This window comes from Sinocyclocheilus grahami, unplaced genomic scaffold (genome assembly GCF_001515645.1).
Source record: "Sinocyclocheilus grahami isolate Dianchi unplaced genomic scaffold, SAMN03320097.WGS_v1.1 scaffold910.1, whole genome shotgun sequence".
Taxonomy (NCBI): Eukaryota; Metazoa; Chordata; class Actinopteri; order Cypriniformes; family Cyprinidae; genus Sinocyclocheilus; species Sinocyclocheilus grahami.
The window spans coordinates 298,789-312,018 of record NW_015506089.1 but is presented as its reverse complement, the minus strand read 5'-3'; the positions used below and the strand labels follow the sequence as shown (position 1 = coordinate 312,018).

General features: G+C 36.0%; 1 protein-coding gene across 1 annotated transcript in view; it reads left to right on the top strand.

Annotated features, from left to right (window-relative positions):
* Positions 1-12,934, top strand: part of LOC107564092 (sodium/hydrogen exchanger 1-like) — a 49,240-nt gene extending 36,306 nt beyond the window's left edge. The window contains exons 5-12 of the mRNA XM_016249087.1: positions 860-1,062; positions 3,016-3,105; positions 7,379-7,449; positions 7,843-8,019; positions 9,103-9,217; positions 9,319-9,420; positions 9,697-9,778; positions 12,360-12,934. Coding sequence (XP_016104573.1) covers positions 860-1,062; positions 3,016-3,105; positions 7,379-7,449; positions 7,843-8,019; positions 9,103-9,217; positions 9,319-9,420; positions 9,697-9,778; positions 12,360-12,658 — 1,139 coding nt within the window. The 3' untranslated portion in view covers positions 12,659-12,934. The remainder of the gene's footprint in view (positions 1-859; positions 1,063-3,015; positions 3,106-7,378; positions 7,450-7,842; positions 8,020-9,102; positions 9,218-9,318; positions 9,421-9,696; positions 9,779-12,359) is intronic.
* Positions 12,935-13,230: the final 296 nt, after the last annotated feature.

Here is a 13,230-nt window from a genome sequence, read left to right as displayed (position 1 = left end):
TTTAATGAAATATAGTTTAATAAAATATTCTTTAGTAAAATAGATTTTTTTGTGTGTTAAATGAATCGTTTAGATTAATCGATAAATTAGTCGAAATAAAAATAGTCGTTAGTGGCAGCCCTAATATATATACACACATGCATACACACACACACACACACACACACACACACAGAGAGACACAGACAGACAGAGAGAGAGAGAGAAGAGAGAAGCTGCAAAAACAAACTAACATGACTAAAAACATCCAGCATCAGGACTCTAAAATATTCATCCACAAAATTCGGCCCAACCAAATTATAAAAGCACAAAAAGAAAATGATCTAACATATTGGACTGAAACAACTAAATGTTAAACAAGAAAACACAACTTCAATATTTATTAGGTGAAAATTTTTTTTCTTTCGATTGTATCTTACTAGCAGCCAGATACATTGATGCCCGTCACAAAAAGAGGGAGGAGTCAACAAATCAGTGATGCGCCCACAAACACACACACACACACACACACCACACACACCACATTGAATTATAAATTGTTCGTAGAATTCTACGATTCTAAAATGTTAATTTGTTTTACTTTTTAAATGTATATACATGCATGTTTTTGTTGCATATATATCTGTTCTAGATTCAATGTAAACACTATGCTTTGGCAATACATTGTAACAATTGTCATGCCAATAAAGCACATATTGAATTGAAAAAAAATTGCGAGAGAGAGGTTCATTTGACTTCTTTCTTAATGGCTTCTGTTTGTCTATTTAAAGAAGCTGTTCTATTTGGTGAATGCCCTGAGGTTGTGAATGGTGGCACATTTTTCAATGCTTGTTTATTTAATGTTTTACTTCATTCAAAGGTGTTGTCGGCTTGACCTTCGTGATCAATAAGTTCCGTATCGTCAAACTCACCTCTAAGGACCAGTTTATCATAGCTTACGGAGGACTGAGAGGAGCCATCGCCTTCTCCCTGGTCTACCTGCTGAAGACTGAACACTTCCCCATGAGAAACATGTTCCTCACCGCCATCATCACTGTCATCTTCTTCACGGTGTTTGTGCAGGTCAGTGACCGCTTCTCAAGTTATAATTCATAAAAAAAATAAAAATAAATGTTTGATATACATACGCTTTATATATAAATATATACACATGTAATATTATATATAAACCTAAAATAAAGTAGAAATTAAAAGTTCAGTAAAAATATTTGATATAATAAACGCTTTTTATTGTATTGTATTTATTGTATTATTGTGTGTAGTTTGTGTGTGTGTGTGTGTGTGTGTATACATATAAATATGCAACATTTATTTGTTGTTATAGATATATAATATAAAATGATTATATAAAATATAATTTACTTTAAATTAAAAAAATATTTTTATATATAAAATCAATTAAATTATAAAAAGTCAATGCAAGGATGCATCAATGCAATATTGTGAAAAAAGAATGATTAAATTGGCCCAACACAAGCTCCGATTAGGCAAAAATTTACATAATCCTGCGGAATGAATTTGAAAATGAAAATCAATGAAATTCTGTGTAGTTATTTCAAATATGATGAAACAATTATCTTAAATTTATATTTTTGTGTTTAAAATTCTGCTGAAATTAGTTTAAAAATCATAAAGTGAAATCTGTGGAATTTCATTTCCTTTCAGAATTTAGTGCAGGCCTAGCTACTCATCAACCTTGTGTTTGATACACTTGGTTATTGAAGCATCTTGCGCTCCATCAGGTTTTACTGGCTGCTGGATTATCGAATGCTCTCGTATTGTTTGTTTTGTTTTTTCGCAGTGAGCGTTTTATACCATTATTTCTTCTTCTTCTTCTGTCTCTCGGCTCTTTGTGAGCCCCGATGGCTCCGAGATATGCATGAGCTGCTGAAAATGGCCTGAAAGTAACCCTCTTGGTTTCCGTTTTGAATGATTGATATTGTAACGCGAGGCTTCAAAAACAGTGCTACAAAAGAGCAGGACCAACACAGAGTCTGTGTACAATACACAGAAATGATGAGATCCAGATCTTCACATGTTTGTATCGTGGATTCACTGATGGTGGCTGATGTTTTGGAGTTGTTTTAGCGTGTCCAAGTAGCTCAGGGTCAGTGCATCATGCAAGTTAAAGATAAAAACGGCTTTGCTGATCTATTGTAATCTCCTCATGAGTTTTTGCAAGGTTTCTGTGGGTCTTAAAAAAGGTCTTAAATCAGAGCAGAAAGTCATGGCATTAAATATCGCATACACTGGACAAAATAATTTGCTTCCTTAGTACTTTTGTCGTGTTTTCCAATACAAACATCTAAACATCCTTAAATCAAGACACATTTACTTGAGATGCAGATTGAACATATAAAGTCCTGTTTTTTGAGAAATTTAACAAAACAAAGCAAGTTTATGCTTAAAGAAGAGCAAATATCTGTTAATGGGGAACCCATTGGGTGTCAGGTTAAAATAGTGTCTCTATTCACCCGTTTGAACAAGGACGTAAGGGAAGGTCTCAAATTGCGAGGCTTGTGTTACCCTACCGGTGTTTTATGTTTGGGATGTGTTTGTCTGTGTTGTGATTTCTTTTTGTAGTAATGCGTCATATAAAGTGACCCCAAAAAGTATATACCTTACTTTTTACACTACACACACACACACACCATGTCACACTGCATAGTTTGAATTTTATTTTATGCAGTGCAATGCAACTATATCAAATGCAGTGAAAGATGTTTTAGAAGTGTTTAAGAAATGTTTTGCATGACAATAGTGCTATTTTATTTTCTTTCTAATGCAGTGACTCATGCAATTTTAGGTTTACCTCTTTTTTGGGGGCCAATGCATGTGAGAAAAATATAGATATAGACATTGATAAGTGGTTTGCTTAACAATTTGCTTAGCATTGTGCCACCCTTTTTTATGTTAATAAAATTTTTTAAAGGACTAAAGCTGTATCGTTTGCATTTAAATAGGACCATCTGTGAGCAGTCATCAATTTCCGCTCTTCTCTCTTTGTTTTGGCAGGGCATGACCATTCGACCTCTGGTGGACCTGCTGGCGGTGAAGAAGAAACAGGAAACGAAGCGATCTATTAATGAGGAGATTCACACACAGGTGCTGCTCATCTCTGATTTTCTCCCATCTGTGATTCAGGAACATTTGATGCTTTCTCAATATTCTGCCAGTCCAGAATAGATTCGATTACACAGTCTTGTTCACAATAAAGCAGGGCTGGGTTAGATGAGTTAATTATTATTTCGTTCTCTTGTTTGGGTTTGTGTAACATCCAGTACTACTGAAGGTGTGTGTGTGTGTGTGAGTGCCACCTGCTGGTCACATACTGGTACAGTCACAGTTTTATTCAGAAATGCAGCTTGATCTGTTTAGAATGAAAGGTGTCTTTGTTTAGACATAAAATGTCTAGAATGTTTCCAGGTCATTTTTGAACATTTTGCATAAAGAAAATTAAGCCCATTTGTAAACCACTATGATTTTTGAATTGTGGCATTTTCATTAGAATTTTACACACACACACACACCATGTCACACTGCATAGTTTGAATTTTATTTTATGCAGTGCAATGCAACTATATCAAATGCAGTGAAAGATGTTTTAGAAGTGTTTAAGAAATGTTTTGCATGACAATAGTGCTATTTTATTTTCTTTCTAATGCAGTGACTCATGCAATTTTAGGTTTACCTCTTTTTTGGGGGCCAATGCATGTGAGAAAAATATAGATATAGACATTGATAAGTGGTTTACTTAACAATTTGCTTAGCATTGTGCCACCCTTTTTTATGTTAATAAAATTTTTTAAAGGACTAAAGCTGTATCGTTTGCATTTAAATAGGACCATCTGTGAGCAGTCATCAATTTCCGCTCTTCTCTCTTTGTTTTGGCAGGGCATGACCATTCGACCTCTGGTGGACCTGCTGGCGGTGAAGAAGAAACAGGAAACGAAGCGATCTATTAATGAGGAGATTCACACACAGGTGCTGCTCATCTCTGATTTTCTCCCATCTGTGATTCAGGAACATTTGATGCTTTCTCAATATTCTGCCAGTCCAGAATAGATTCGATTACACAGTCTTGTTCACAATAAAGCAGGGCTGGGTTAGATGAGTTAATTATTATTTCGTTCTCTTGTTTGGGTTTGTGTAACATCCAGTACTACTGAAGGTGTGTGTGTGTGTGTGAGTGCCACCTGCTGGTCACATACTGGTACAGTCACAGTTTTATTCAGAAATGCAGCTTGATCTGTTTAGAATGAAAGGTGTCTTTGTTTAGACATAAAATGTCTAGAATGTTTCCAGGTCATTTTTGAACATTTTGCATAAAGAAAATTAAGCCCATTTGTAAACCACTATGATTTTTGAATTGTGGCATTTTCATTAGAATTTTGAACCATAAAAATAAAAAAATATAAAATTTTTTTTTTTTTTTTATTAAAATGGTAAATGCCATCAGGAAAATCTAAAGAGAATCACCATCAGGAATTGGGAATGTCAAACATTAATGAAAATTTAGCAGGAAAATAATGACACCATGCAAGAAATCTTAATTATCCTAAAAATAGACTCTTTATTGTATTGTAGCCCTTTATTGTCACTGGTCACAGGTACCAGCGAAATTAGCCATCCACCTGTCCATACATACAATATGACAAGGGGGTAGACAGGACAGGAGGACAGGGAATTTAAGAAAGAAATACAGCATAACATGAGGGAGGGGAGGAGATAAAAAAAAACAGACCCCAGACTATGCTCCTATGGGGAGCACAGTGTGGGAACAGGAAAAAAACACCTCAGCAACATAAGCACATCAATACAGCGTGAGACACACGACTTGCAACAGGGTAGGGGGAGAGGGGGGTGGAGGTAACCCAGCACAGGCAAGCAGCCATCCGGTCCTGCAGCCATTCTCGGCGCTGATCGCAGACCCGCTTGTCAGACTGGCGGAACAAAGCGGCGAAGGCGAGGGATGGGGGGGTCGGGGGGGTTAATGCATATCTTTATATATGTACGTGGGTGAGTATGTATGTATGCAAGTATGTAAAAGTTCTTGTATGTGTAGGCCTGGAGAGTCGCTACTCCTGGCATCAATCTAGGTGCCTCAGTCCGCAGGATTGTCATAGCGATACACAGCAAGTTGCCATGGAGGCATAAGTTGAATAAGTTTGTTTCCAGGTAACATTGCACCGCTAAATCACAGGGGGAAAATTGTCAAATTTTGTATGAAGGAAAATTAACCCCATTTTTGCATTGTGACAATATTTTCATGACAATTAAGCATTCTCTTTACCATAATGCAAAAAAATCTCATAATTGTAAATTGTTTTATTTTTGTTAGAATATACTTTACTAGTATATACTTTAAATTTGAAGTAAATTAAAGTTTCAAAAAAATACTGTAAAGCATAAAATCTGAAGAGAATTACTATCAAGAATTGGGAATGACAAACTCGAGTAAAATGTTGCAACACATTAATGACAATTTTGCAGGAAAACGTTTAATTTTCATGAAAATGTCTCAATGCAAAAGGTCTTAATCATCCTATGAATAGAAGTAATTTTCTTTAGGTAAAATTAATCTTCCCCTTAATATCAGAACAATGTAATGCAGCCTTTTAAAATCAGACTGTATGTATATCATAGAGACTTGAGGGCCTGTAAGCAATCACCTAGCAACACCTTAGCAACCACCCAGAGCACTTAAAGGTGACATATCATGAAAATCTGACTTTTCCAGGGTGCATCTACCAACCAAGGAAACGTGAAAAAGATTAACCCAGTAACTTTGTTTTGGTGAGCCTTTTTCTGCAAGCGTCTGAGAAAACGAGCGCGTCTGATTTCGCTCCCTTGGATGACGTGGCAAAGGGATCTCATTATAATATTACCACCCCTTAATCTGTAAGTTTCCACCCATGACGCCGTCATTTGATTTCGCAAGCGACAACAATGTACCAGCTCTAATGCCATGGCGAAAGTTTGAGCAAAACATGCTAACTGTTCTGTCTTTGGCTGCACAGATGAGCACAGAACACTATTTAGAGTCCCAGCCTCAGAGGAGACAAGAGAGCAGTGCATTTATTTATGTATTTACTGTATATTGCTGCTGCCACACAGATCTAAAATAAACATGCGATTTATTTCCCAGCAGTTTACCTTCACAGACATAACCGACTGTTTTTGTAACTCGTGTGTGTTTTTAACAAACTTGTGTGTGAATGAGAACTTAGTTTAGTACTCACATGCTGTGACAGCCGCTTTCTGTGCGTGTGCTTCAGATGTGTGCACTCAGAAAACCGTGTATCAGAAGTTTAAACTAATATGGTTTAAAACGCATGATTTCAGCGCGATAAACATGATAATCAGAACCAAAACAGATGTTTTTAGCAGGTCTGAGCTGTAATGGGGCAGCTCTATTCTAGAAAAGGGGGCGGGGAGCAGCAGCTCATTTGCATTTAAAGAGACAGGCCCGAAAAACAGTGTGTTTCTGCTTCCACTCAAAATAGGCATTTTCAAAATGATATAATAAATGATCTGTGGAATATTTTGAGCTGAAACTTTACAGACACATTCTGGGAACACCAGAGACTTATATTACAAATTGTAAAAAGGGGCATAATATGTCAACTTTAAGGAACTGCATGACAATGTGTGCACCAACAGTATAACATCATATAAAGATGTAATTCTTACAACTCTGGCTAATCAAACACTCACAGTACGTTAAAGCAGTGACTCGTGTGTTTTTGTCCAGGAGAAAGGCTTCCCTAATAATCACACTGAGCCTCAGTAAATGTTTTGGCATCAACGGTGTGAGTGCAGTGCTCAATAAACAGAGGCGTCTCAGTTATAAATGGGCAGATTAAATGAATGGTTGTCCATAGATGGGAGCATTGAGAACATTTATAATAACAACAATTCAGATGAGAAAAACCCCAGTGAAATATCACTATTCTCCATACTAGATTTGAGATCACAGCAACAAATAACTTTAAATGTAGAAATATATTATTTAACATAACATATATTTATTATATTATATGAGTATTATTTAGAAAAAGCAGGTGGCAGTTTGTATGCCAGACATGAGCTTGGATCCACTCCACAAAACCCAGTACAGAACATTTTGCCCACAAATTGGCATTTATTCATCACTAATAAAGCTTATTGTTGCTATGGAAACACCCATTTGCATGAGCGTCTCATCATGTTAATGCTGTGAGTGACTGGCAGAAATCGCTCTTCTGTCCAATTTAATGCTCATTATCAACATCATGTTCAGCTGCAGCTTCTGTTTAACTTATAATCTCAGCATTATTGATTGATATTGTAGTTTGTTTCCTAAAAAGCTTATCTATTGTCATTTCATTGTCTTTAGTTTTTGGACCATCTGCTAACCGGCATTGAGGACATCTGCGGACATTACGGACATCATCACTGGAAGGACAAGTACGTATATAACTCAAAGTCAAATTGGGCTTTTCTGCGAGCGATTTTGAGATTATTTGAAGTCTATATGAAATCATAATGATTCCTATGTCTGGTCTTGGTATTTGGATGATGTTTTAAAACCAGACGTGTTTTTTTGTTTAGTTGGTTGAGTTTACAGTCTGGATCTTTTGCAGCAGAGAAAGTGAGTTTTAGGATCAAATTCGGAAAGAATATGGAGAACCACATGTAGTTTGGTTCATTTCAATGCACTATTATGCCAGTATGTTCCACATGGATTCCAGACAAAGCTTCAGTGTTTCTCTACCGTAATTACTCTGAATGCCGGTTTGTTATCTGGATAAAAATAACCACGATCATATGAAAGCGTCACCTTTTCCTTCTCATTTCCAGGCTGAACCGGTTCAATAAGAAGTACGTGAAGAAGTGCCTGATAGCAGGCGAGCGCTCCAAAGAACCGCAGCTGATCGCCTTCTACCACAAGATGGAGATGAAGCAGGCCATCGAGCTGGTGGAGAGCGGCGGCGGAGCCAAGCTGCCCTCGGCCCTGCCATCCACCGTCTCCATGCAGTGAGTGCTTCCAACCTCCATAATCAGGATCTGTTTTAGAATTCATGGAATGCAGATAGAATATATGGAATTTGTAGAAAATGCTTATAGAAGGTGTATGGAAAGTGCATTGGATTTAAGGAGTGATTATAGCACATTTAGGATGTTATAGAAGGAATGAAGAATGTGTGGAATTAATATGCATGTTTTAGAGTATGTGTGGAATTCATGGAATGTGTGGAATTTGGTTAGAATACATGGATTTTTTTGGGTGTGTATAGAATGCATGGAGAATGTGTGGAAGGCATGCAGGATATGGAATGCAAAGTGTGGAATGTAAAGAATTTATGTAATGTATGTAGAATGTATGCAATTGATGGATTGCATTATAGAATGTGTAAGGAATTTAGAAAATGTGTGGAATTCGACTAGAATACATGGAATTCTTGAAATGTGTATGGACTTAAGAGAATGTGTAAAGAATTTATATAATGCATGAATAATATGTGGAATGAATGCAATTTATGGAATGCATATATAAAGCATGGAATGTGTAAGGAATTTAGAGAATATGTGGAATGTTTGCAGTTTATGGAATGCATGTAGAATTTGGAGAATGTGTGCATGTATACAATTTATGGAATGCATATACAATGTGTAAGGAATTTAGAGGTTGTGTGGAATTCGACTAGAATTCATGGAATTTTTGGAATGTGAATGGGCTTTAGAGAATGCATGGAGAATGTATGGAATGCATAAAAAGTGTGGAATGCAGAGTGAAATGTGTAAAGCAATGTACGAGTATGCAATTTATGAAATGCATAGAATGTGAAACATGTAGGGAATTTAGAGAATGTGTGGAATGCATGCAATTTGTAAAATACATATAGCATGTGGAATGTGTGAGGAATTCATGCAATGCACAGAGAATGCGTGGAGAGTACGCAGTTTATATAATACATATAGAATGCAGAATGCATGGACGGTGTAAGGAATTTATATAATGCATGGAGAATGTGTGGAATTTCTAGAATTCATGGAATGTGTGTAGATTTTGTGGAATTTGTTTGTTCTAGGATACATTTTTTCTCAAATGTTTTCCAGGAACATCCAGCCCAAGAAGCCTCCTCAAGACCGGGCGCTGCCGCAGCTCTCCAAGGCTCGTGAGGAAGAGATCAGAAAGATCCTGCGCACCAACCTGCAGAGGACCCGCCAGAGAGTGAGCGCTCGTCACTTCCTGTTCTCAGACTGCTCTTTTTATATTTCCTTCATTTGTGTGATTTAACGAGGATCAAACTAAATTGTCTTGTGTATTTTCAGCTGCGCTCGTATAACAGACACACTCTGGTTGCTGATCCATACGAGGACGGCTGGAACGAACTCCTCATCAAACGGAAGAAAATGATGGAGCTGGAAAAGAAGGTTTGAAGTTAATGATAGACTGATACAACATCATTATCAGATCATCTAAACTCTCAGATAGCTCAAAATCTGCCCATAGCCTTATTAATTCATACTATTTATATAATAACAAGGAAAAATTCATCTTAATTCATTGTTATACTGTCACTGGCCATTAAAAATCATCTCAGTTGGCCGCTATTTGAGATAAAAAGATGGGTGGTCTTGATAGGTGGAATGTGCTTTATTAGTCTTAACAGAATGTCACCATTGAAGGTTTTATCTCTCTACTTTCAGATATCACAGATGAACAATTACCTCACTGTTCCCGCTCCGCCTCCTGATTCCCCCACCATCGCTCGAGCTCGACTGGCTTCAGGTGAGTTTATTCTGCTGGACCGCTGATATACGAGTTGAGGATCCTGTTGTGTCACTGAAATCTTTGTCTTTTGTTCGGAGTGGATTCAGCCTCGGGTCTTTCCTCTCAGTGAATGTGCTGTGAATTGACAATCATTCAGGCTAGAGTTTGTTGTACAGTGCCCTCTAGTGATCAACACTTTTAAGTTCAACACAATCAAGCCATATTCCTTACCAGTGTTCATTTTGAGGGCATTTTTGATTTAGTCTTAGTCTTGAGACGAAAACGCTTAATAGTCTTAGTCACATTTTAGTCATTTGAGTCTTTCATAGTTTTAGTCGACGAAAAGTCATTGCATTTTTGTCAACTTTTAGTCATTACTTTTAGTCAAACTGCAGTCACCAACATTTATTTTGGTAGCTATTTCATATGTAGTCTTCAAACAAAAATGGTAATTAATTCTTCTCTCTTTAGACCAAATCAGTTAAGCTTATGAGAAATTTGAATCAAGGATTGCATTTGGAAAAACTTGAATAAATGATGATAATTTTTATTTTTGGGTATAATTTATAATTTTTGAAAAAGAAGCAGAATAAGACAAGTACGAAAGAGATTTTTCAGATAGAGTAGGTTTACTTAACATATTTATTTTACATCTTTTGTTGGTTAACATTAATGACACGGAAAGGTACTTAATTAGGAATGCTGTCCCCTTTAAGATGGAAGGTGTGCATGTAATACTGACACACGTTCAGTTTTCACCAACCTGTTTATGTTCAATTAATCCATAACCGACTGCATTTACGTGAGATACTCTACACGATAGACATTTGGACTGCTGTGTGTGTATTTGAGCACTGAGAACTGATCACGTGCTGTATATGAGAACTGAAGAAGTGGTATCCCGCCTTCTCTAACTTTGTTAATCAACAACGAATTGTGACTCCCAGGAAAAACGGGACGTCTGGTCACCTTATTCCTACCCCTTCGGGTGCTGAGGCCATTTTTTCAGATCGCTAGTTTGCGTTTTGGTAGCCTATCCATCCACTGCGGCTGCCGACTAGATATGCAAACGCCCCTTATCCAATTGCAATCCAATAACAGGGACGCACATTTTAAAGGACAAGACAGTAGCCTATAGGATGCATTTTGAATGTCCAGTAGTCCACAAATAACATTATAGTCCCGTCTCGTCTTGTTAACGAAGACGCGGCATACATTTCATCATAGTTTTTATCATCAGATATTAGTTTTAGCTCGTCAACGTCTCGTCTTAGTCACAGAAAAAATGTTCGTTAACACATATTTTTCATTGTCGTCTTCGTTGATGAAATTAACACTGTTCCTTACAAAGATTTATTAGTTTGTTTGTGCAATAAAATTGTGGTAAATGGATATTAACCTCAATTGTTAAAAGAAATCAGTCAGCATGGCAAAACGTTTATGAAAGCTTCATACCCGTATTGAATTGCTATGGTTTGCAGTAGTACAAATAACTGTAGTACTTGGTCATAAGCTGTATTTACCATGGTGCATTTTTGTAAGGGCTATAAGATGTTTTAAGAGCAATTATAAGCCAGTAAAAATATCATTAAAAAATATATCCATTTTTTGAAAAGCGAAATTGAGTAAATAAAAAAAAAAAAGTTTAATTAAGCTTTCTTCTAACCCCATATTGATAAATAGTTTCTTATTGTTTTAAGCATTAACCTCATTAAATTCTGTTTTTGCTTCCAGCAAGAAAAAAAGCCGAAATGCCAGTGGCGTAAAAAAAGAGAAAATGGAAAAAAAAGTCATTTTATATCATGCAAATTATATAATTAATTATATTTGTGCTTTCTAATTAAAATTGATCTTTGTAAATAGGATTGATTATTTTAGAATATATATATATATATATATATATATATATATATATATATATACTATATTAATAGAAAAAAAATTTAATTAGCTTTTCATTTAATATTTTAATTTTAATTGTAGTTTAAGGTAAGTATTTTTGTCTCATTTGCAGTAAAAAATATTTAAATATACTTAAATTCCTGAAAAGCAAAGTTTAGTAAGATTAGATGTTTTTCCTAACCCCATATTGAATTTTATTTTTCTTATTTTTGTATAAACCTCTTTACATTTTGTTAGATTTTTGCTTCAAAAAAACAAAAAAGAAATGCTAATTATATTATCTTTACTTAGGTTTTTTAAGTAAAATTATCTTTGAATAAAAGTGTTATTTTAGTTTTATTTATACACTACGACATTTTTTTAATTAGCTTTTAATTTAATATTTTCATGTTCGCTTTAGTAATGTTGTGTTTTTGTCATTTTGATTAGTTTTGTGTTTTTTGTTTGTTTTTTTTTTGTTTCTATTTAGCTTTAATTTTTTTATTTCATTAATTTTATTACTTCAACCAAGGCAACATTTCTAATTTTCATTCAAGTTTTTCGTATAATATTTATAGTTTATTTTATATCCGCTTTATTTCAATCAACAAAAACTATTTTAGTAGCTTCAGTTTAAGTTAACAGTAACAACACTGAAATAAAGTACTGATTGTCTGGGTAGTATCTCTTCAGCTCCTGATTGCTTCCTCTCCCACAGACCCTCAAGCATGGGGCCTCAAGTCTGTCACAGAAAGCATCCCCACCATTAAAGTGGACCTCGCCTCACCGCAGAGCCCAGTGGTGGACGAGTTTAGCAAGAAGGGAAGCCAGCCGAAGGCGAGCAAGGAGGAGGAGGGCGGCCTCACCATGAAAGTTCCCTCTCCTACGAAGCAGAGAAAAGACAAAACGGCCGACGAGGACAACGACAAGGAGCCGCAGCAACGGTTAATGCGCTGTCTGAGTGACCCGGGCCCCACCGCCGAAGAGGAAGATGAGGACGAGGCCTTCCTCCCCTGAGAGATGAATGAGCTCCGGCAGCCTCCTCAAGGTCGTCCACATGGAGGATCACTAACTGCTGTAATACAGAGGACAGATGTATAATCTGTAGGAAGCCAAAACGAAAGGAAAATGAACCAAAATAAAGGAAATGAAAGGGAGCGATCAAAATAAGCCATTCATTTTTTTTTGTTTATCATTGCTCATTTCATTTGAAGCCTAAAGGTTCACACCAAAGATGATAATTATAAAGATAACGATAAAGATAATAGTTCTAAAAATCCTTCTCAATATTAAAGAATAGCAGAGTCCACACCATAGCTATATGTGAGCCTGGAGCACAAAAGCAGTAAGTCAAGTCGCTGGGGTATATTTGTAGCAATAGCCAACAATAAAATGTATGGGTCAAAATTATTGATTTTTCTTTTATGCCAAAAATCATTAGGATATTAAGTAAAGATCATGTTCCATGAAGATATTTTGTAAATGTCCTACTGTAAATATACTAAAACGTAATTTTTGATTAGTAATACGCATAGCTAAGAACTTCATTTAGACAACTTTAAAGGCGATTTTCTCAATATTTAGATTTT